The 23,064-nt window shown below is 35.3% G+C and overlaps 1 protein-coding gene across 1 annotated transcript in view; it reads right to left on the bottom strand.

Moving 5' to 3' along the window:
- The window catches only part of LOC100371108 (speckle-type POZ protein-like), a 28,466-nt gene extending 9,406 nt beyond the window's left edge, over positions 1 to 19,060 (bottom strand). Inside the window, exons 1-5 of the mRNA XM_002735101.4 lie at positions 18,821 to 19,060; positions 8,948 to 9,109; positions 7,381 to 7,502; positions 2,072 to 2,223; positions 606 to 733 (exon numbers count right to left, since the gene is read on the bottom strand). Coding sequence (XP_002735147.1) covers positions 606 to 733; positions 2,072 to 2,223; positions 7,381 to 7,502; positions 8,948 to 8,989 — 444 coding nt within the window. The 5' untranslated portion in view covers positions 8,990 to 9,109; positions 18,821 to 19,060. The remainder of the gene's footprint in view (positions 1 to 605; positions 734 to 2,071; positions 2,224 to 7,380; positions 7,503 to 8,947; positions 9,110 to 18,820) is intronic.
- Between the last annotated feature and the right edge of the window lie 4,004 nt (positions 19,061 to 23,064).

Raw genomic sequence — 23,064 nt, forward strand, 5'->3', positions numbered from 1 at the left:
GCAGGATCACATCACAAAACCCAACATATCACATACTTTCTCTCAAGCCTAATTAAATCATTTTGATGCTAAAATTGCTAAACTGATTCAACGTGAAAGCGTGCGTGGAACAACAATAGAACTCATTGTTTTCCTGCCAAGTTTGTGAGCTTAATTAAAACCCAGTGAAATTGCTCAAAACATCAAATAATTGAAATTAGATGCCGGTTAAAATAAATGATTTTACAGTAGATTCTACTAACTTTAGTTTAAAATTTTGAACAAAGAAAAAAAAATAGATGCAGACTATACTGAAATCAAGATTGGTGAACACTAATTTCATAGAACTAGATCGTCTCAAACTTCTAGGTATTCCTAATTTTCACTGTTATTATTCCTTTAAGAGACACATATTCTGCGATATCATTCTTTTTATGGGTGATCAAAGCATTGCAACAGACACAACCCACCCTGAGCATTATAATGTGAACAATTTGATAAGAACCAATATTTGTAAGAATTTAGCTTCCTAAGCCAGCCAATATTTTTCTCGTAATATTTATCTTCCATGTCATTTTATCATCTGGACTTTACAGTACTATCGACATATCCGATTCTATACTAACCTCACAAAATAAAGTCAGCTTGTCATCTGGTAAAAGACCATTTGCTTCATCCATTAGAAAATCACGTCGTATAAATTTCTTGAAACCCCAATCTTTACCTTGTACAAACCTGTACGCTCTCTGGCTTTCTGTTAATCAGAACAATACACATAAAATTAAGCATAGGAGGTGAATTTTACAGAGGTTACAATTTATTATGATATTCAGTTTTAACATTTTTTACTTCCCAGTAAAACAGAAGTGCTGATAGAATAGGAGTGTGCAGTTTTATATAAGATTCCATTTTGAATACCTTGCCAATACCTTAATTTCTCACTTAAAATATTATAATCATTGTCTTATGCAATTAAAAATGGCATTGCCATGGTGAGACTTACTGCACACTCCTCTTCTGCATAAAGCCGAAACAGCATAAACAATGACAAAGTCACTATATAAAACTGACTTCAAAAAAACAATAATACCGGTATGCCTTTCGGTCACCCACCCCCACCCCTAACTAATCCATGGATTCTCACCATGATGTGTAAAATTTCAGAATGTATTTGAATGGGGGTAAAGAAATGAGCATTCTGCTAAAACCTTGAGACTACACCACTGTGGCTATGGAAATACAACATTTTAGATTACACAGTTGATAAAGCTTTTACAGATATGTATTAAAGAAATCATAAAAGTTATTTAGAAGCAGTTAAAAACAATTTTTTTTATTAATTTTCAAAAAATATCTTCACTCAATGAAATTAAAAAAAAAAAATTGCTCATCGCCCCTGGATTTTTCGTATCAACAATTTGACTGTTAAAATCTGCAGAGCAAGAATATTATTACTGATGAGATGGACATGCATGTTCTATTACACATCATTTCATGGTTCACTTCTTCTTTAACTGTTTCAACATTTTGCCAGCACATGTGCACAAAGACATATTCAGACAGTGCCAGGGTAGTTAGAGATTTGTTTTCAGTATACAAACACATAATCAGCTTAATACAATGCTGATATTACTGACTCGCACATAAATATAATGACGCCATTCCAGAAAAATAGGCTGTTTGCATGAAGATAAATCAGTCAGTACTTTAATAGTGATTAAATATTAAAGATGACTAATACACAATATGGGGGTTGGAATCAAAATAAAATATTGTTAAATTAGCTAGCTGCAAACTGAATCAGCTAGGATATACATTAAAAAAATAAATTGAAATACAGGTTAACTGAATTCCAGAAATTACTTAAGAATGCAAGTTAATTAAATTAGTCGACTAGACTACCAAAAACTAAAATTATACTCAAAGCATTGGGAAGGAATGAAATGTTTAAAAACAACACATAAATTAGAATACTTTTATTCAGAATTCATATGAATTTGTGAAATTATTGTTTCTCTATCATCAAAATAAATCTAAATACATAATAAAAGTGACAGGAGTACATTAGATGCTTGACATGATGATGACTTACCCATGGCCTTTGTTTCTTCTCTCTTTGCATTTAATATTGAAAATTTGAATTTAGCCCTGACTTCACTTTTATTACAGGAAACTAGGAGTAAATATAATGATAAGTAGTCTTTGCTTTCTTCATCAAGACCTTTAGGATTCACCCTCAAGCACCTGACATAGGAAAAAAGTATGACAACATTCAGTGCATGTTCAAGTCCATCCTCTACACCGACCCCCCCCCCCTTCAGTAAAGGTTACATACCGTATTTACTGTCTTAGTAGCACATGCACTGACATAAATACCAGAGGGTAAATCTACAGCCATAATGCAGCCATATTTTAATAATCCAGTAAGCAATAAATACATAAATGTTGGTTAACATGTGTTTCTATTGGAGATATGAAATACGGTAAATCCGAGTTCCAGTCATTGTGCCATGCTGTGATCAATGTCGAACACATGTGATTTGACAGTGGCACTTAAACGTAGCCAATCACATCTGCCTGCTCTGTACTATGTCAGATTTACAAATACATCAAACTGTACCTAGGACAATGAAATTTCAACACTTTGTACTCGTAACTACAGTAACAGTTATAGTATAAATGAATGCTAAAAGTTGTTAATACAACAATCCCAGCCACAATAAAACAGAAAATAAAAATTATAGTATGCAGAGTTTTAAATTGCACTATGAAATGAGACTTAGATTGATAGTGTTATGCGACATATTAATTTGATGATATGATTTTCAATTGTGTTCAGACAAACATGGAATTTTTTTTTACTAGTTTCTGAATTACTATGGTTTGGAAAAATCCTCCAAGTGTCTTACATTTTGAGCGTATTCAATTAGGGCTCATAGTACAGGTGACATCAATAGTGCAACTCTAAGGTCATTTGCAGGTGTTTTGACCTAGATAATAATGCGACAAATTCATCACCATATTTTATTTCAAAAGTGCTACTTAATTATTGATTTTGACATATACATTGCCGTTGAGTGTTCTTACTAGGTACAAATCCTGGTTTTAGAAAAAAAACATGTAACAAAATGCCAAAAATGAGCATTCTTGGAACAATTTCCATAATGATCCATGTAAAGGCATTATTTCACGGAAAATAAATAATATTTCCAGGAATCTCTCAATAATTTGTGACAATCAGAATTACCCATCTAATAATAACATACTATTTTTTCAATATAGTGGTATATAATAACACCAGGGAATCTGAATATTCATCTCTGATACCTGCAAATCACCCTTAAGCTCTATGTGTTCTGAATAAAAACCATCATCATAAATTATGCTGCCTGTATGAAACACTACACTACTTGATACATGTACTATTGAAATATGACAAGGAATCTGGCACAAGTTGATTAAAACTAAGATGGAGAGAAGCTATGTGGACAAACTAGTTTTATTAACCAATTAATATGCCACATTGCCATTTACTTAATTGCTGAGGTTCATTTATATTGTTTTATTAGTAGAATTATGTGCTTACATAATTTATAAAGATGTTTCTATGGTCGCAATAAGTGAAATGTTTTTGGTTTGCATGTGCTTTTTATTGAGGATGTGCTTCACATATAGCAGATACAGTAATAATTTTTCCGCTGCTCTTATGCCTAGCAAATACCGAATTCGGCTGATACCTCGCCCTTCGTGATCTCATGGAGGATTCAATTTTTTTTAAAGAAAAATGTGGACCAAAAGATCCTCCTGGCGATGTTATGGCAGATATTACGAAACCCATCTTGTCTGAAAAAATAATTAATACATTGGTGAGAGGTCGCATTTTACGTGAACAAGAACATGCACTAAGAAGGAAAAGCAAGCCAAAGTCGAAACGGGGTGACACAACATGGACATGACAACACACGCTGCGATTGGAACGCAATTGTACTTCAAGTAATTTGCGAAACTTGCTGCGTGGCGATGCTGACACCAAGTGTGTGTTGACCGAAGTTTTACCTTTTTCTTTCGTGCTCCGCGAGTCAATCTAGTAAAAATTAAAATTGTTATTATATCTGACGGTACTTGTATGCAACTCTGGCTTTGAATATATCAACATTGTTTACTTTAGCGCACTGCTTTTCTAATTAGCTAATTACGCAAATTTGTTTACAATATTGTACCGGCTCTGAATATTTGAACTTTTTTTAATGTATTGCTTTCATGATAATTACGCAAATTCAAGTTATTTTTTACTATTGGTAGGGCACTGACCCTGGGTATTGGGTCTGTGAATATTTCAATATTACCGACTTGATAATGCGTTGCATTCGTAATAATTACACAAACATGAACATGGACGCATTTAAATCATTGAAAAGGATTGTAGACAGGAGTCTACGAAAAGTCGAGAAAATATTTTAAATACTTGTGATTCATCAATGTTCCAATGGTGAATTATTTTATTCAAAATGAAGTGAATATGTAATATAAACCATACCATGCGTCATGTTAAATTTTACTATAATATAATAAACTTGATCGCATTATTCACGTACATTTCAACTGAACTCTAATAACCACGTGTTTGAATTACGTGTGGCATTGGGCAATGATCTCCAGACTTAATGCACTGATATTTAAATTCGGGCCACCCAGCTTGACGCAAATCAATATACATGTAGTTACTTATCATTTGTTCAAAAAATCTTTCAACTCTCACAAATACCATGAACGCGAAGAGTTAACTGAAATGGAACGTCTTTTTTGGACAAAAAACACGTCAATACAAGATTATGTGTACAAAGTTAGATTTATCGAATGTACATGGCCGTTTAACTTAGTTTTTTTTAATAATTATGTCGAATGTGAAACGCAGGAGACATTTTAGTTCGCCTATATTTTGTTTACCGATCTGGAACTTTTTGTCTGGAATGCGATACAGACAAAGATTAAACATTAATGATACCTACTGTTGTCAAATCAACCAAGAGGCCCGAATCAGGAAGGCTTGGCTATTTTAAACTTTGTAAATAGCATTCTTTTTAGGCGTAGACTTTATTCGAGTGTAATGAACGCAAGTGAAATGTAAAGTTATGACTCTTATTCATGAAATAGGTGATAAATACTTGCATAAAATACAAGCATATACCATTTTTTCATGCAACAACAATTCTACAGCATTGGATTTACTGGATTTTTACGCGTTTCGACTTCAATATTTTTAGCGTCACATTTGAAAAAGCGCGCTCGATGCAAGATGTCGGACGGGAAAATTGGGATCTGAAAAAAATGTTTGTTGGTTCAGTCAGGCAATGTGTGGACCAAACATCGCCCACTATTTGAAACATCGCCCATGGGCGGGGTTTAGGATGGGCAGGGTTTAGGATGGGCGGGGTTTAGGATGGGCGGGGTTTAGGATGAGGCGGGGTTTAGGATGGGGCGGGGTTTAGGATGGGGCGGGGTTTAGGATGGGCGGGGTTTAGGATGGGCGGGGTATCAGCCAAATCCAGTATAATTGAAGGGCAATTTGAAAAAATCATAATATGTTTATCTTGTGCTATGTTGATACAACACAGCTGGATCCAAGTATAATTTGTCAATTTATTCTTCAATTATATTTTCAGAGTAAAATCACCCACACACCAATTCAATGCTCTCCTTTCAATTGAATTGCTTCAAAGCTGCCATACAATCAAATCGAAAGCATTCAACAGAATACAAAATGGGGTCAATGACCTGTAAGGACTTGTTAAGAAAAAAACATTCATTATGTGGCAACCGCAAACATTTCATTTATTAACCAAATAACACTACCCCTAGATGAACTGGCAATACATGACCTTGAATTGACCTTTTAGCTACCCACAAAAGCTTATTACCCACTCACAATGAAACCTTATAAAAGATTACAAGTTTAGTGAAATGGAACTAGTAATTGGTACAGGTTATTTAGAGGACAAAGTATTTAGGTGTGTGCATAGGATATTACTAGATTTCAACAGCAACAATTTACGAAATAAACCATGAAGGCATGGCATATTCTCTATTAGATCTAATAGAAACCATTAGATTTATTACCAAATTTTATCGAGTATTATCCGCGGATGTAACTCCATAGTCGACTTGTAAGATGGCTCTAAAACCATTTTCTATTAGATCTACGGTAATAGAAATGACTAGATTTATCACCGAATTTTATCTGATATTATCAGAGAAAAACTACCTCAGGTGACTTGGAAGATGGCTCAAATAATATTCTCTACGAGATACATTAGATTTATTATCGGCAACATTCTTATATAGTAGATCTATTAGAAACAATCAACCGATATCCCATACCAATATTTTAATTTATTTGATGAGTTCAATTAATTCAATAGTTATATTATCGATAACAATATCTGATAAGGCTACAATGTTGCACCAAATAAACCATACAGCTGATGCATAGATATAAACAAAATATAGAATGCTTGGTTTGTAGTCTCCATGGACATTCCACAGACTGGTATGACAAATATGCTTTAGGGGTTGAACATTGGCAAGTATGGAGGGGTTGATTTGAAGGGGAAAACATACACACACATTTGATACAGGAAAGCAAACAAAAAATGTCCAAGGAAGTTTTCGACGGGTAATGCGTTTAAATGACCACCTCATCTTGCAACTGAACCATCTAACAAATGTACATGTGAACATGTGAACATGTGTGACATGATGTATATATAAAGTTTAACCATAATTGGTTAAGGCATGTCAGAGATAAGGCTTTGGAACAGCAATCATTTAAAACAAAATGGCCAGTCCGCCATATTCATATGAGAACCTGTTTTGTAATGGCAGAAATGCTTTATTTGGTGAATTTTTACCATAAAATGGTTGCGATTCAGTCATGCATGGACATGCACGGTGTATGTGAAAAGTTTAAATGTGACAAAGAGGACGCACACACACATGCAGATGTACAAACACATGGAGGTCAAACAGAAAGTTTTGTACAAGAAATAAAAACAAAGTGAGAAAAAACAAATGCATAGGTTGTCTACTATCTCCCCTCCCAGAGTTAATATTAGATTTGCATCTCTGGCAAGGGCTACCTTTATCATAATGGGGCTACTATATACTGCAGTGTGGGAAAACACACTGTTAAATATATGAAATCAAGAGAATTGTTGATCAAATGTCACTAATTGAAATATGTGTTTTATGCATCAAAACTGCAAACATGTTTCTATGACTTTTACGTTCATGCTTCATTAAAATAACAGCTTAGCTGATACTATCAATTTTCAAATGCAACAAAATAACTGACTGAAAGTAAGAATAGATTTCTCTAAAACATAGATGTATGGTAATTCTTACCATTTGAGTTTATCATTAGCTCCAGCAGAAAACGTTGAGCTCTTTAACACCTCTCCCATCTCTTCTCGACAGAAGCTAAAATTGTTTATTGTCCACATGTACGAGAACTTGACCACCTTCACCTGAGAAATGAAATAGCACTGTAACTATTCTAGAAACATGATTTGTAAAATACAAAATGTTAGTGAAAATAATTGTCAATGTTAAACTTACTACTAAGTAGCATTGCGTCATGGGATTTTTAGTCTCGAGACTAAAAATGACTTACCGTAGGCATCATTTTTCGCAAAAAAAAAAATGCAATTTTTGCAAACGCCACGCTTGTTTTAATTGGTTGCAGGCCTTCAAATTAAAATAAGAGACAATACAACTTTAAATTGTCACACCCTGCGTGTAACATACACCATTTTGTAAGTTACATAATTATAAATCTGACTCTCATATGTAAAATGCATACGAATGTGTTCGAAAGTGGACGCAGTTGAATATCATTCTTATTTGGTAATTGTACATCACATTTCTGTCACATGCAAACTCTTTCCATTGTTAACTTTAGACACAGAAGCACTATCAATGTATGATGGAACATTGATAATGTGAGATGGAAATAGAATCCTGTCAAACGTTCAAACAGTGTAAAACATTTTGGGTTGTTATCTCTCATTGAATTATTACTATAAGTAGATAAAAGATGTATAATAATAAGATTATCACAAAGGCAGTAGGCTTTAGGGCATCGACCTCCACTACGCGCCAGTTGATATGGTTACCTTTCTGCATTCAAGCATATTTAAAGATTTTCTCGTAATAACCTCATATTATTTGTTTACATGAAATTTATGTATTGCTATTTTTTTCTTTATTGCAAATCCCCCTCCCCAAGATGAGCAAATAGCTGTATAGCTAATCTTTGTTATTGCAGAAATACATTCACACTGTTTTTCTACCTTGTAGATGCATTCATGTCGGTAGTTGCAGTCACACCGCTTCTACCTGCATCTACTAATTCTAACAATACTACTCAGAAGTTTAGTATAATGCTTTTATTTTCAGCTATATATTTATTTCACAGCTTGTTTTCTATCGTTCCATGTCTGGATGCTATCAATACAGAATATGTATTTGCATTTGCAAGTTATTCTGTATGGTGCATAGCCTATTAAAGTGGGTGAGCTCCACTGATGACATTTACTACTGACTTTCCAGTATGATAATATTAATCCAGTGTAATAAACAATTTTTTTTTTCACTTTTATAAAACAACTTCACTTGCCCAATACTGAATAGAGATTCAAAATAAATATTTTTATTTTGTTGCCTTAAATTTGTCCAAATAACTTATTTGTATTTGTCATCAATTAAGGATATTCATCCTGAGTATAACCATATTGAAAAGACTTTTAAAATTCAATTATTAATCCAATTACATAAATTTTCTATAAGATGACCAACCCAAATTGATAAGATAAAAATATACATCACATTTAAAATTAAATTATCTTATAATTATCATAATTTTCATGGACAAAATATTGATGTATACAAAATAATCATACTGCACACATACCTGAGTATAACACCAGTTTTCTGCCACAGGCGGGGAAGACATGATGTCAGATGGAGGAGGAGTCGGCACACGTGATGTCGCCAGTTTGATACCCTCAAACCAATACCCAACAAAGATTTGTAAACAGTAAGGAAAGAATTGAGAATACACCAACACACAAATCTGAAAAAAAAAAGAAAGATCTTTCATTATTTAAATGACCTACTTAAAATGACATGAAGGACAACAACCTGCCACAACCTGTGCACAGAGGGTTATCTATAAATTTAGAACAGTTAAATAAGCTATCATGCGCTACTTTGTTGAGGTCGTTGCAAGTCTGAACTTTCGACGAACATCGGATTTAATAATAACATATGGCAATAGGGTAAAGGTAAAGACAGTTATGACCCACTGCTGATATGTAATTTTCCCACACACAACTTCCTCAATAAAAAATTTTACCCTGCAATGTTTTGTTTTTTTCTGTACAAATGAATGCTGGTAATAGATGAAATATGGTGTTAATGTCTGGGACGGACTGTCAGTGTTTCGACTAACATTCTATTTCCTCACTTTAAGCAGAAGGTACAAATATGATTTCTACAACACATTCCAAAATAAGAAACTACCCATTTGAATGGCATCATTTTCCTGGCCAAAATTTTGGTACAGCATTTTGCAATTTTTTTTACTTATTTTTTAATTCTGAAACAAATAGACGCAATTTCCTTTCCTCCTTTGATCTCGTTTTTTTTAAATATTGAAAAAAAACAATGCAGAGTATATTCAGTAAAATGTGGAAAATATTACTAGTATTCAGAAATTGTTATTTTTGATACAATTCCATAAAATCCAACGTTGAAGCAAAAACAATTTTTTGATACTTTTTAGAACCTAGACTTTTGAAATCAGGATAACAAAAGAAGCCAAACTGTCAAAGTATACATAAAAAACATACATCTTTTTTTTTACTTTATGTCACCAGCCTACAATTTGTGATAATACAATGTATCTCCACCATTATAAGGCAGCAATGATAAATAACATTCACTAAAATACAACCATAATTTTCTCCAAAAATAGACAGGGATACCAGGGATATTACAGAATGAAAGAATTCTGGATATTTTCATTTATGGCATTTATTTATTTATGTAAATGCAGATATTTGTCTACCTACATTGAAGCTTGGCCATTGAATGTTCACATGTACTTAGTGGAATCATAGTGTTTATGTACATAAACACAACTTTATGGTTAAAGGGCAGTGGTCATTGCGCTGTGTCATGTTTGATATGGGACTCAAAGCGATGTACACAATACCTCTAAAATACATTGTTTACATCAAATTCAGTAAAGTATATACACTTTATAGGCAGCACGTAAGCACCTTGAGCGCAAGACATTTTAAAATAGAACTTCCAGTCTGCACAATAAAATAAGAGTAGCGTTCTTAACAGATTTGATGCTTAATATACATTTAAACAAACAAAAAAACATTAGGGCCGACTTTAAATTGTTTCCATAAACAGTACTTCCAATTACCAATCATATGTATGAGTATGTGAAATGAACTGATCACAGAGAATCTGTATGGTTCTGGAATTTAGAGTTTCCACAAAGGAGTAAAAACAAGACAAAAGTTTCAGTTTTGATTGTATTATGTCACTGTATAAGTGAGCAACATGCATATAGAATTTGCCCAGCTCACATGTAGGACTGGTTGTGAATGCAGTGCAGTCAAACATCAAAGGAAAAACTTACATAATCATTAAAATCTGATCACACCATGCCTTTCTGGATGAGAAATGAGGAGGGCAACCATTTTTAAATCAAATTGTATTCTAGATGGACCCTTTCTGGTTCCAAAATAAATATGTGAGACATGGATACATTTTTACATGCATACAACTGGACACAGACGAACACATGCACGCATGAACAGTGGTCAATCCATAAGTCCCCGTTTTCGGATTTTGTCAGAATAGAGAGAATGAGTAAAGACAATACCAAGTTTGAATGAAACCAGAACAGGCACACCAAAGACAAAAGAAAATCTATGGAAGTGTATTAGAAACAGGTAGAAGAAAGGTAAAAACAACATGGCCACCAGTCCACCATTTTGAATCAATTGCGAAACACAATGATGTACATCAGTAATTACCACGAGTAATGTCAACACCAATTTTGAATGGAATTGGCCAAGGCTTGCCTGAAAAACAGTTGAATGTTCAAATGATTTGGTGTTCTCCGGGACAAAACTGGTCACTAGTTGGTTGAAGGGTAACAAAGCAAAACACAAATCAATGTGCGATATGTAGTTCATTATGACATATGTAAGACAAAACACAAGTCCTCATTTCAGACTAAGTTCGACATGAACTAAAATGATAGCAGAGACAGGTAACGAAATACATTATAAAAGGTGCAAATATGATCACTAAGAAAATTATTATGTGGACATTTTCTATTGTTTTTTATAAATTTTGCAATTGAGGATTTGAAAAAAGTAAATGTGACCACAAAACCAACCTTATAACATAAGATGCATTCAACAGTGACTGGCCTTGAACACCTGCATGTGGCAAACAGAGCAAATTGAGCTGAAAAGTAATTTTTTTTTATAGTATATTTTGTTATAACAGCTGTTACAAGCAATATTTATATTATTTCATTGTATAAAATGCAACAACACTTTAGAATAATTGTTTTGTCGCTACTGGAAATCAGGAGTTTTAGAAAAATAATAAAGAGAAACAAATTTAACTTGTTTGATAAAATTATGTACAAAATGATAACTCTAAGCACTTTATTTTTGAGAGAAATTCTCTGTGAGTCAGGGAAAACTGTAACGACTTAAACTGTTTACATATATATATCGTCCCTCCGAAAATCAAGCTGAAACTTTTTGTGTCAGCAAAATTTGCCCCTCAAAATGCAGGAAATAGCGTTTCAGATGGTCTATATTTCAAAATATTTACTTACTTCCCAGTAAGGTCGCCCAAGGTTGGTGAGCAGATCCCCACCCCCCAAGAGTAGGTAGTCCCTATGGATACTTTAGTAAAGTGAACATTGTCGTCTGCTTTAGATGTGTAGGTACAGTGTTCGAAATTAACGTCGGTCAATCGGCCTCACGCCGACAGTGGGTGTAAAGGGCCTAGAGCTGTGAAAAATCATCAGTCCTTGTGACCGACCACAAATTTATATTTAAAAAAAAACGTTCCATTATTTAGTATGATTGCAAGACCAAATATATAATAAATATCGATAGGAACTCCAGAATTGTTTCAAAATTGCGTTTTCTTGCACGTTTGATCAACAAATGGCATCACTCATCGACCTGGGCATACGAGTCTTAATTCAAGCTTGTCGAATGATCGCGAAATGCGCCGAACGTGGGAACTGTAACAAACGATCTGATTGGTTGTAGGCCGTTCAAGCCTCCGATTCAAACCAATAGAATTCACGCTTACATTTTATGTTCCGCCATCTTTGATTTGCATCAAACACGCTGAAAACTACACAAACAGCAAGAATACGAACGGTCTAGGCGTAAACCACGCACATTCCAAATTAGCTGGCAGGCGGAGTTCAAAGACTGGTTACTTTTTGATAACAACAACAAGGTGATGTATTGCCGGCCTTGTCGAGGATCGTGCAGCAGAATTGATCCTTGTAGAAGCTGAGGCTGACGCCAATGATTGTGAACAAGATGCAAAATGCATGTCAGATTCAGAGTCGGCCAGTGATCATGATAGTGTTTTTTCTGAAGATTTTGATGAGTATAGTGACGATGAAAGAAATGATGATGACCTCTTTGAGGCTGCAGATAATATATCTGATTAATTAGTAAATAAAGGTTTTGCAATTGCAAGCTTGTATTATCCGTTTAGTCTTTGTTAAATATCAGGGCCTACAGTTAGCTAGAAGGACCTACAGTTTCAATTTGACATAGGTCCTTCGGGCCTTTTATGATTTTCAGTTAATTTCGAACACTGTGTAGGTATACTGCCCCCGGGTCTTTTGACAAAAATAAATGTTTTGTAAATGTATGAGAAAAAAAGACAACAACAACGTACGGTTTAGTGTTCAGCGACCTGAATCCCAAGAAAAACAAGTCATTGTCAATGACACGTCCCCGTTCCGTTCATATTTGAGTGACATATACATTCAAAGCAGATCATGACCGAAATGCACCTGCATATGTACAACACATTGTGCTAAATCTGAACAAAATCCATCCATGCATGACTGAGATCCGGTTCTGGAATTGTGAAAATATGTGATTTTGATGCATTTTCGGCCTTAAAATGGCCATCATTTCGCTATTGTTAAGCAGATCATGAAACAAATGCACATATCTATTTGTGACATGATGTACCATGTGTGTGTGAAGTTTGAACTTGATCAATCCAGACATGTCTTGGATACGGATCCAGAACTGAATTCTTTAACAAAATGGCCGCCAGTCGGCCATTTCGAACTTGATCCGAAAAAAAAAAAGACGTGCATCAAGGTCCTATTATGTTTAATGTATGTACCAAATTTGAACAAAATCCATCCATGCATAACTGAGATACGGGTCCGGAATGGTGAAAATGTGCGATTTCAATGCATTTTCGGCCTTAAAGCGGCCCCCATTTGGCTATCGTTAATGAGATCATGAAACAAATGCACATACATATTTGTGACATGATGTACCTTGTGTGTGTGAAGTTTGAACTTGATCAATCCAGACATGTCTCGGATACGGATCCAGAACTGAATTCTTTAAAACAAAATGGCCACCAGTCGGCTATTTCGAACTTGATCCGAAAAAAAAATGACGTGCATCAAGGTCCTATTATGTTTAATGTATGTACCAAATTTGAATGAAATCCGTCCATGCATAACTGAGATCCGGGTCCGGAATGGTGAAAATGTGCGATTTCAATGCATTTTCGGCCTTAAAGCGGCCGCCATTTGGCCATCGTTAATGAGATCATGAAACAGATGCACATACATATTTGTGACATGATGTACCTTGTGTGTGTGAAGTTTGAACTTGATCAATCCAGACATGTCTCGGATACGGATCCAGAACTGAATTCTTTAAAACAAAATGGCCGCCAGTCGGCTATTTCGAACTTGATCCGAAAAAAAAATGACGTGCATCAAGGTCCTATTATGTTTAATGTATGTACCAAATTTGAATGAAATCCGTCCATGCATAACTGAGATCCGGGTCCGGAATGGTGAAAATGTGCGATTTCAATGCATTTTCGGCCTTAAAGCGGCCGCCATTTGGCTATCGTTAATGAGATCATGAAACAAATGCACATACATATTTGTGACATGATGTACCTTGTGTGTGTGAAGTTTGAACTCGATCAATCCAAGCATGTCTCAGATACAGATCCAGAACTGAATTCTTTAAAACAAAATGGCCGCCAGTCGGCCATTTCAAACCCGATCCAAAAAAAAATGACGTGCATCAAGGTCCTATTATGTTTAATGTATGTACCAAATTTGAACAAAATCCGTCCATGCATAACTGAGATCCGGGTCCGGAATGGTGAAAATGTGCGATTTTGATGCATTTTCGGCCTTAAAATGGCCGCTATTCGGCTATCGTTAATGAGATCATGAAACAAATGCACATACATATTTGTGACATGATGTACCTTGTGTGTGTGAAGTTTCAACTTGATCAATCCAGACATGTCTCGGATACGGATCCAGAACTGAATTCTTTAAAACAAAATGGCCGCCAGTCGGCTATTTCGAACTTGATCCGAAAAAAAAATGACGTGCATCAAGGTCCGATTAAGTTTAATGTATGTACCAAATTTGAATGAAATCCGTCCATGCATAACTGAGATCCGGGTCCGGAATGGTGAAAATGTGCGATTTCAATGCATTTTCGGCCTTAAAGCGGCCGCCATTTGGCTATCGTTAATGAGATCATGAAACAAATGCACATACATATTTGTGACATGATGTACCTTGTGTGTGTGAAGTTTGAACTCGATCAATCCAAGCATGTCTCAGATACGGATCCAGAACTGAATTCTTTAAAACAAAATGGCCGCCAGTCGGCCATTTCGAACCCGATCCAAAAAAAAAAATGACGTGCATCAAGGTCCTATTATGTTTAATGTATGTACCAAATTTGAACGAAATCCGTCCATGCATAACTGAGATCCGGGTCCGGAATGGTGAAAATGTGCGATTTTGATGCATTTTCGGCCTTAAAATGGCCGCTATTCGGCTATCGTTAATCGGATCATGAAAAAAATGCATGTGCATATGTCCCATATAAGGTGTGATGTATGAGTGAAGTTTGAAATTAATCGGTCCATGCATGTTCGAGATACAGGTGATCACGGACGCACGGACGCACACAGGGCAAAACATAAGTCCCCGTTTTCGGACTGCGTCCGAACGGGGACTAACAACTTCAAAAAGAAGTGGTGAGTGTTTAATAAACATGTTATCCATTTGTAGTACTGTGGAATACTTTATTTTCAATGGAATTAATTCTCGCTGAAAAGGCTTTTTGGGCATTCTGTATGGAATTTATTTTCACTGATTTTGATGAGTTGAATGTGAAATATAGGAAAAAAAGTATATTAGCTGGATTTTATTTTCACGGAAACATCCCTTCAGCGAAAATAGCAAAAATAAATTCTAAGCGAAAATAAAGTATTCTACAGTACTTTCAATTGTGTGATGTGAGGGGCCCAAGACTAAAAGGCTTGGCTCCTATTATTGTTGTCTGTTGTTTTTTTCGTTTTTTCTTCCTTTCTCACTTCCGTAACTTTTTTCGTCAAGTTATTTCACCTAAAATTCTCAATACTTATAGTACCTAATGTGATTTGATGCATTAGACTTTCAGAATTTTGATTGGTCAATTGGTTCGGCAGCCATATTGGATTGAATTTGAACTGAAAGTGGCTATTTGACCATTTTCTGATGGTCTCGGCAATCAGATTTTTTAGTACAACTCATGTGTAATAGATATAAGCAATAAAAAGTTTAGCAGTCATGTGACTAATTCCGTCATGTTTTGTCTCCAAGCAACAGTAAACACTTTAAAATTTTGAATAGTCACATGGTTTGATTGCCATTTTGGATTTCTTCCAAACAGGAAGTACTGGTAGTTTTTTTACTTATGCCACAATTAAGTGATTACTTAAAATTTGCTATGTTGCATCTCTGTATTGAACACTTTCAGACATTTAACAAAGAATTCAGATCAGTCACATGGTTTGGTCGCCATCTTGGATTACATGTAAAAATGACCAAAAGTTTAGGCATTTGTTTCTCAAAGGTGCGTCAACCAATCAACTGGATATTTTGTATACGAATGAATAGCCATAGCTTGATGGAAACAAATTTTTATACTAGCAAGTTTAATCAGTCATGTGGTTTGGCTGCCATCTTGGATTTCGAGAAAACATAAATTGTGCAATTACATGTGTTGTATTGGTCCGATTGGGCTCAAATTGTGTATGTGCATTCTACTTTTGAGGTACATTCTTTTAGATTATGTGGTTTGGCACCCATTGGATGGGGGGCTTCTATTCTAATTAATATGCATAACCGATATTTCTCAAATACTGTTGCAGTTAGGAAGATGAATCCTGTATTATTATGACATCTTTAAACAAGAGAATTGATCACAATAACAGATGAACATACATGGTCATGTGAACTCATTAACATGCATAACTGTCATATCTGAAACAATGTTTCAGACTGAGCCATGCAACCAGTACCATAATGAAGGCATCAAAGGAAAGAGGTAACTGCAAGAGATTTATATGATCATGTAACCTCATTATATATTCTGAAAACCATATCTCGATAACTAAACCAAGTAAATACATAGAACCAACTGCATTTCAACCTCATGGTACAGACCTCATTAATCATGAAATAGATCTCCGATAGCTTGGGCCAAGCTGATTTCGCTTGCGGCTTTAATTCAGAATTACTTCGGCTTTGTTAAAATTGGTGAAGCCAATTATAAAGTCTACAAGTCATTGTCAATGACACGTCCCCGTTCCGTTCATATTTGAGTAACATTAGCATTTTCGGCCTTAAAATGGCCGCTATTCGGCTATCGTTAATCAGATCATGAAAAAAATGCATGTGCATATGTCCCATATAATGTGTGATGTATGAGTGAAGTTTGAACTTAATCGGTCCATGCATGTTCGAGATACAGGTGATCACGGACGCACGCACGGACACACACAGGGCAAAACATAAGTCCCCGTTTTCGGACTACGTCCGAACGGGGACTAATAAAATTGTGAACAAATATTTTTGTGAATGACGCCCATGGTGAAGTGTCTAGAAAATCAATTAGAAAACGAATATTTATACATTATTTTATTACAACCCTTAATGCCCAGAAGTTGACCTTTGTTACTCCCATGGTTTCTATCATCTCTTATATGAATAGAAGCATAGTGAGATTAGTGACATCATGAGGAAGTTCTACCTATTATACACTACAGGAGTAAAATGGCATCATCCTAGTATACAACAACTTCTGTATTAGCTCATTCAACTAACCATAGACAATTAGCAAAAATAAAGACTTACTCCCCTATTTGGTCCCTTTTTTATATGCCATTATTGTATTTAGGCATGATGAAATGCGAAGTCACTAAACTTTTCAAATATTCTCTCACTGGCTGAGCTCAACAAAATACAGGGGAAACAGAAAAATTTATTATGAAACAAAATATTCCCACGGAACTTAATTTGAAATAATATAACATCAGTGTAAACAAATCATTTAACAACGACGCGACTTACATCGGACAGACAAGTTAACCCATATGTGTTATTATGATTATATAACTGTTTTTTAAATAATCTGGCAGTGTATGTACACAAAATTACAAGGACAATGTAATTTTTGTTATTAATTCAATTATAATGTTTTTCAGGCTTGGTTATTTTGTTACACTCGTAATATATGTCAAGTACTCGTGTACCACTAACCTTTTGCCAATCAACTAATGACAAATAACTTAGACTTGGCTACAACAATTTATCGCACGCTAAGAGAAATTTCAAAGAAAATCATTTTTCAAAGGAAGTACCAGGGGTAATACTATTTCGAGAATATGACCACACACGTCATCATGCACAGAAAGGCGAGTTAAACATCAGAAAAATATATTGCATAATTGAAAGTCTAAGTTAGTGCAGCACATTTCAATTTGTTACCCAAATCTGACAAATATCACAATTTTCAAATTATTTTCTTCCCCCATTTCCCAAGTAGCTAAACAAGTTTAGGATTACCTAGAAAATAAACAATGCAGTACACAGTCATGGCTGAAACATTTTTATCCTTGGCGGAAGGCCACACTTGCTATTAAACGATTATCAAGCGCAAGTTCAGATGTTTTGGAGATCTTACTTCGCGACGAAACTGGTTTTCATTACACCACATAGTGTTTTTTATTATACAGTGCCTGGGTATCGTCAAAATAATGATGGACACAGTCAAGTCAACTGGTAGTGTGACCAAACTCAATTGTATTTCGTCATTGGCATTTTTCACAAATTATGTCAGCTGTTGTGTATATTGTTTTTTGCGGTGAAGGCCTATGGCAAATTTCGTAAATACTTCGTGATAACACTCGTTTAGGTTTACTATTTACTGCGAGTGGCAGACTGTCAATATCCGAACCACCACAGTGACTCGACATCCCAGTAATGTGTTACAACAGAAACACTATTGGTGGGATATTTACCTCAATAAAATACGACAATTACATTATTATATGTGACATATCAAAACTATACTCCGTCACAGTTTTTATCGAGATCACAGAAGAACGGTACAATAAAATCCAAAATATAAACAACTCCACAATGACCTACCTACTCTCGCGTCGTTCAGACGATTTCTCGCAATTCAGACCCAGCCTCGTCGTAGTCAGTGGTTTATCGGTCAAATTCTTGTGTGAAATGTTTTCACTGCGCCAAACGAATACGCAGATTTATCATCCAGTTTAAAAATGTGCAGATAAAAATAACAAACTCAGCCCAGACCCGCATTTGGGGGCATTAATGTAGCCACAAAAAACAACTATTTTTTCTCACAGTAATCGACATCCGGGCGATTGACTCAGAAAGTGCAGTTCAAAGTTCAAAGGGCAATGAAATAGTTGTTTCCCATCATTCCATTGGCAACTTTTCTACCCAAGTAAATTATCTTATACAGCATGAATTTAAAAAAAAAACTATTTATTTGCGTTTTGCAGTCATAGATTATTTGAATCCACGTAGAAACTCTCGGGAACTGTCCGTGCAGATAAATGCAACCGAAACTGAAATGATACCATTTTCCGGCACGTGGGCAGAGGTTCGAAAACCATACTGTTTTGATTTCGTCTGCTTTAATAGTGTCGACAATTGTATTTCTTTAAAATATTCATTTTATATGTCCTACTTTAGAAATTAAACCGAATTTCAGATGTACATTTACTTTCCACCAAAAATATCGGTGTTTCGAAACTAAAATAATGAACGAATTTTTAAATGAAGTATCCATACGTCTAACTTCTCGGAAGTTCGAGTTGTTAGTTTGTATGCCATACCTTGTACTCGCATAGTGTTAAAACATTTGCTGTAAAAGACTAGTGTGGATTTACGTGTTTTACTTTGCAGTGACCTTCAAAGGCATTACAAATCGTTCGAGGTAACTGCATGTCACTGTCCTCGAACATGACGTGACCCAATTAAACATGTTACATACATCCGAATTGTGCCTAGCACTGTGTTACCATTACAGGTTTCCATGGCGTTATATATATATCTTGCTTTTTAGGCCATATAAATGGAGTTCATGTTCTTACACAATTGTAGGAGAAAAAAAACATTATTAAAATTTAATCAGATTCAGTTAATATTAAATGGGGGAAATGCTATCTGTTTTCTCGTTCGACGTAATAAAATTATAACTCCGACGAAGAGAACAATGAATGAACTAGAGTTCAAACACAGTTCCTCTGCGTATGTGGTTCAAAGCAAAGTACGCATGGACTTGTTTACACATGCAATATACGTGGATACAGTCATTGAAGCTAGAACACTGTGTTTATTGTGTCGATGAGTGATCCCACGAAGCCAAGTCAGTCAAGAGTGAGGACAAACAAAGTACAAACCACTCAGTGATTCATAGCCCTTGTCTAAATTGGTCCTGTGTGCATTGTAAGGACCGATATTGGAAAAATATTATGTTTTATTGCCGTAATAGTCATGCAACTTGAAATTGTGTTAATTTAATTTATTAATCAACAGATTGTATACGGGTATATCCATATATTATTTTCCGGAAAACCGAACTCCAGATCGTTTCATTCCAGAGATTACTACCGTACGCCACGTCACTTCAATTTTTTTAGCACATTCAAGCGCAGAATATGACAATTGATGTTTTATATATTAAAAAACAAACCTTCATGAACCGCAAAATAACTTTGGTAGCCTCGGACCCCTTCCCGCCAATGGCATCTCCCTGTAATGATATCAGACTGTACATTAGTATGTTTTTTTTTCTGCTTTACGTGTCATTTCGTTATCACATGACTTTATTAGTAGCAAATATTGGCGGCGTTCTTGGCAATACCCCCACACCGTCCACATAGATAACGCTAGCTGTCAACCCAGTAAATCGATAATTTTCTTATCTTGAGCGGACTACCTCTTCTCATCTACTCTAATTTATTTCACCCATCCTCGTATTGATTGCGCTTATATACATATCAAGTAGTTCTCAGAATTGATCCCGAACTATACTCGACTAGGCAATGTTGACAGTTGAAAATATCTTTAAAATGGATTAATATTTACGATTCAAATTAGCTCTGAGTCTGTCGGACTTTATACGATCGAAACCCTTCGGCTGAACTCCATTACCTACAAAGGAATGTGTGGTGGTGTAAAAACACAAGTCGAACTCAATTCCCCATATATTTATCACTAATTTTGGGTTTCAATTATTAAAGGTTTAAGCAAAAAAAGTCATTAATATTTGTCAAGCAACATTTCAACAATGTCTAGTTTACGACATATAAGTGCTCCGGAGTTGTCACAACACAGGGATATAGATCTTTCCCGATCTCCATCATATAAGTATAAGACAGAAAACCCGGCGGAAAATAAAATGTCATTCCGGATGTATGTGATTTAGTGACGAAACAGCAGTAGCGAGTATACTAGCGGCTTCTGAATCTTTCAAGAATTGGCCTGTTTTGTTTGACATATGTGTGTATCGTAAACTAAAAAGACATGCACAGGGAAGAAAACAATATTTCTTAATGGGAACAGATCAGCCTGGTGATGTAGCGATATACAATGCCGAATATAAATACTAAAGTATCCATATCGTAACTAGTCTGTCTCGCGATATTTTGACAATAATTTTACACCTATCGACTGATGACTATCAATATAAAAAACGCATAACAATGACATGATAATTACGAGTAACCTGAGGTTGTCATGCCAACAATTAAGGCCCGATTGGTAAGGTTAATTCGATATCAAATCTTTACGGCTACGACCAGCAATACGGAATCAACCAACAAGTATGACGTCACATGGGCACGTGTATCTATCAGTAGGCACAACCCAGTCGTTGATAACCATCTCATTATTTTTCCATCGCATTATCAATTAGATATTAGAAAGATACGAACTTAAACGAGCACGTCCATCGGAACTAGCTTAGACGTATTGGCCACCCCGGGCTTTCTAAGAACCCATAGAAATTGTACACCACATCTCTAACAATACAGTATTATTTATTGACGGACGCCAGATCAAGAACAATATCGACGCAGTGAATGCCCGGATGTGAAAGGCGTTCTTTACGTCAATTTGCGTCATAAAAGCGCTTCGTCACCGTAGGGCGCGACTTATACTAACGGTGCATACATTACCATTTATAGACATCTTCCCACGTCCAAGTCACGCGCTGTAGATATAATAATAATTATTCACAAACACACTTAAGATTTTTCATTTGACGTTAGTCTCGTTCAAATACGAAATGTGAAAAGGCGCCTACCTCCATTCAACGAAGCATGCACGAGCGTCGTAATTACCAGGTTGTCTTTATAAATATTTATAGAATTCTAAATAATTGAAAACATACACGCCTATGTATATTTCACTGTAGCATATAGCGCAAGGCAGTACTGCGCACAGTATTTAAAAAATTAATTCATAATATATGATTTATAATACTATGCTTGACTACCCACTCTTCTATTTTTTCACGATGCATTTTTTTTTGTTTCACATATTCTGTCTTTAAATTAAATATAAATATTTCATACAATCTGTAACGTGTTGCTGGCGCCTATGGGCCATGAACACCCTGCGATTAAACATCGCATGTGAGTAATATCCGATAGTAACTAGTAACCATTCGTTATTTCTTAACGCTGTAATACGTCCCTACATGTGCGTACACGTAGCTTGCATGTCATGTGAGCTATGTCCTCGGAAACACCCCAGGTGAAAACACTGTCAGGAAAGAATTTTAGCATGACAGATTTTTGTTTCGGATTGAATTAAGTCATAAACTCGTGGAGTTAGTCTAGGTTCATTGTACGCGCACGGCCCGTGAATCTGAGCACGTACTCTATATCGGTCATACACGTTGTAACCCAAGATTGTGTTACAGTATTAGAAATGTTGATAACAGTTGTAGTATCCTAGTATATGTTTATCTAAAAGAAAGTATCATGGTTTTTTTTAATGAGTTGCCAATTTCAACGTGGCGTTTTTTTTTTTTACTGAATCTCGGTGAAACCTGTAAAAAGGATATTTTCTTACGGTGCGTGATCACAAATCTTTTCCGCGGAGGAATGGTCTGATTGATATGAGCATTATCGTGATTTGTGCATGTGATATTTCTGAAATAATGAGATACATTTTGCCAAATTTTAATATCCATTTTGTCGAAAGTGGAATACTAGTATATCCACTCCACCAATGAGGTACAAAGTTATGAAACTATTGTGTATAACTACAATTCCCTTATTAAAAAAGAAGTAATTTTAATTACTTAATTCAGGGAAAGCCACATTCTGTTAGCAGGTCGTCGTCGTTTA

The sequence above is a fragment of the Saccoglossus kowalevskii genome, chromosome 8 (genome assembly GCF_978046115.1).
Source record: "Saccoglossus kowalevskii chromosome 8, keSacKowa6.1, whole genome shotgun sequence".
Classification (NCBI taxonomy): domain Eukaryota; kingdom Metazoa; phylum Hemichordata; class Enteropneusta; family Harrimaniidae; genus Saccoglossus; species Saccoglossus kowalevskii.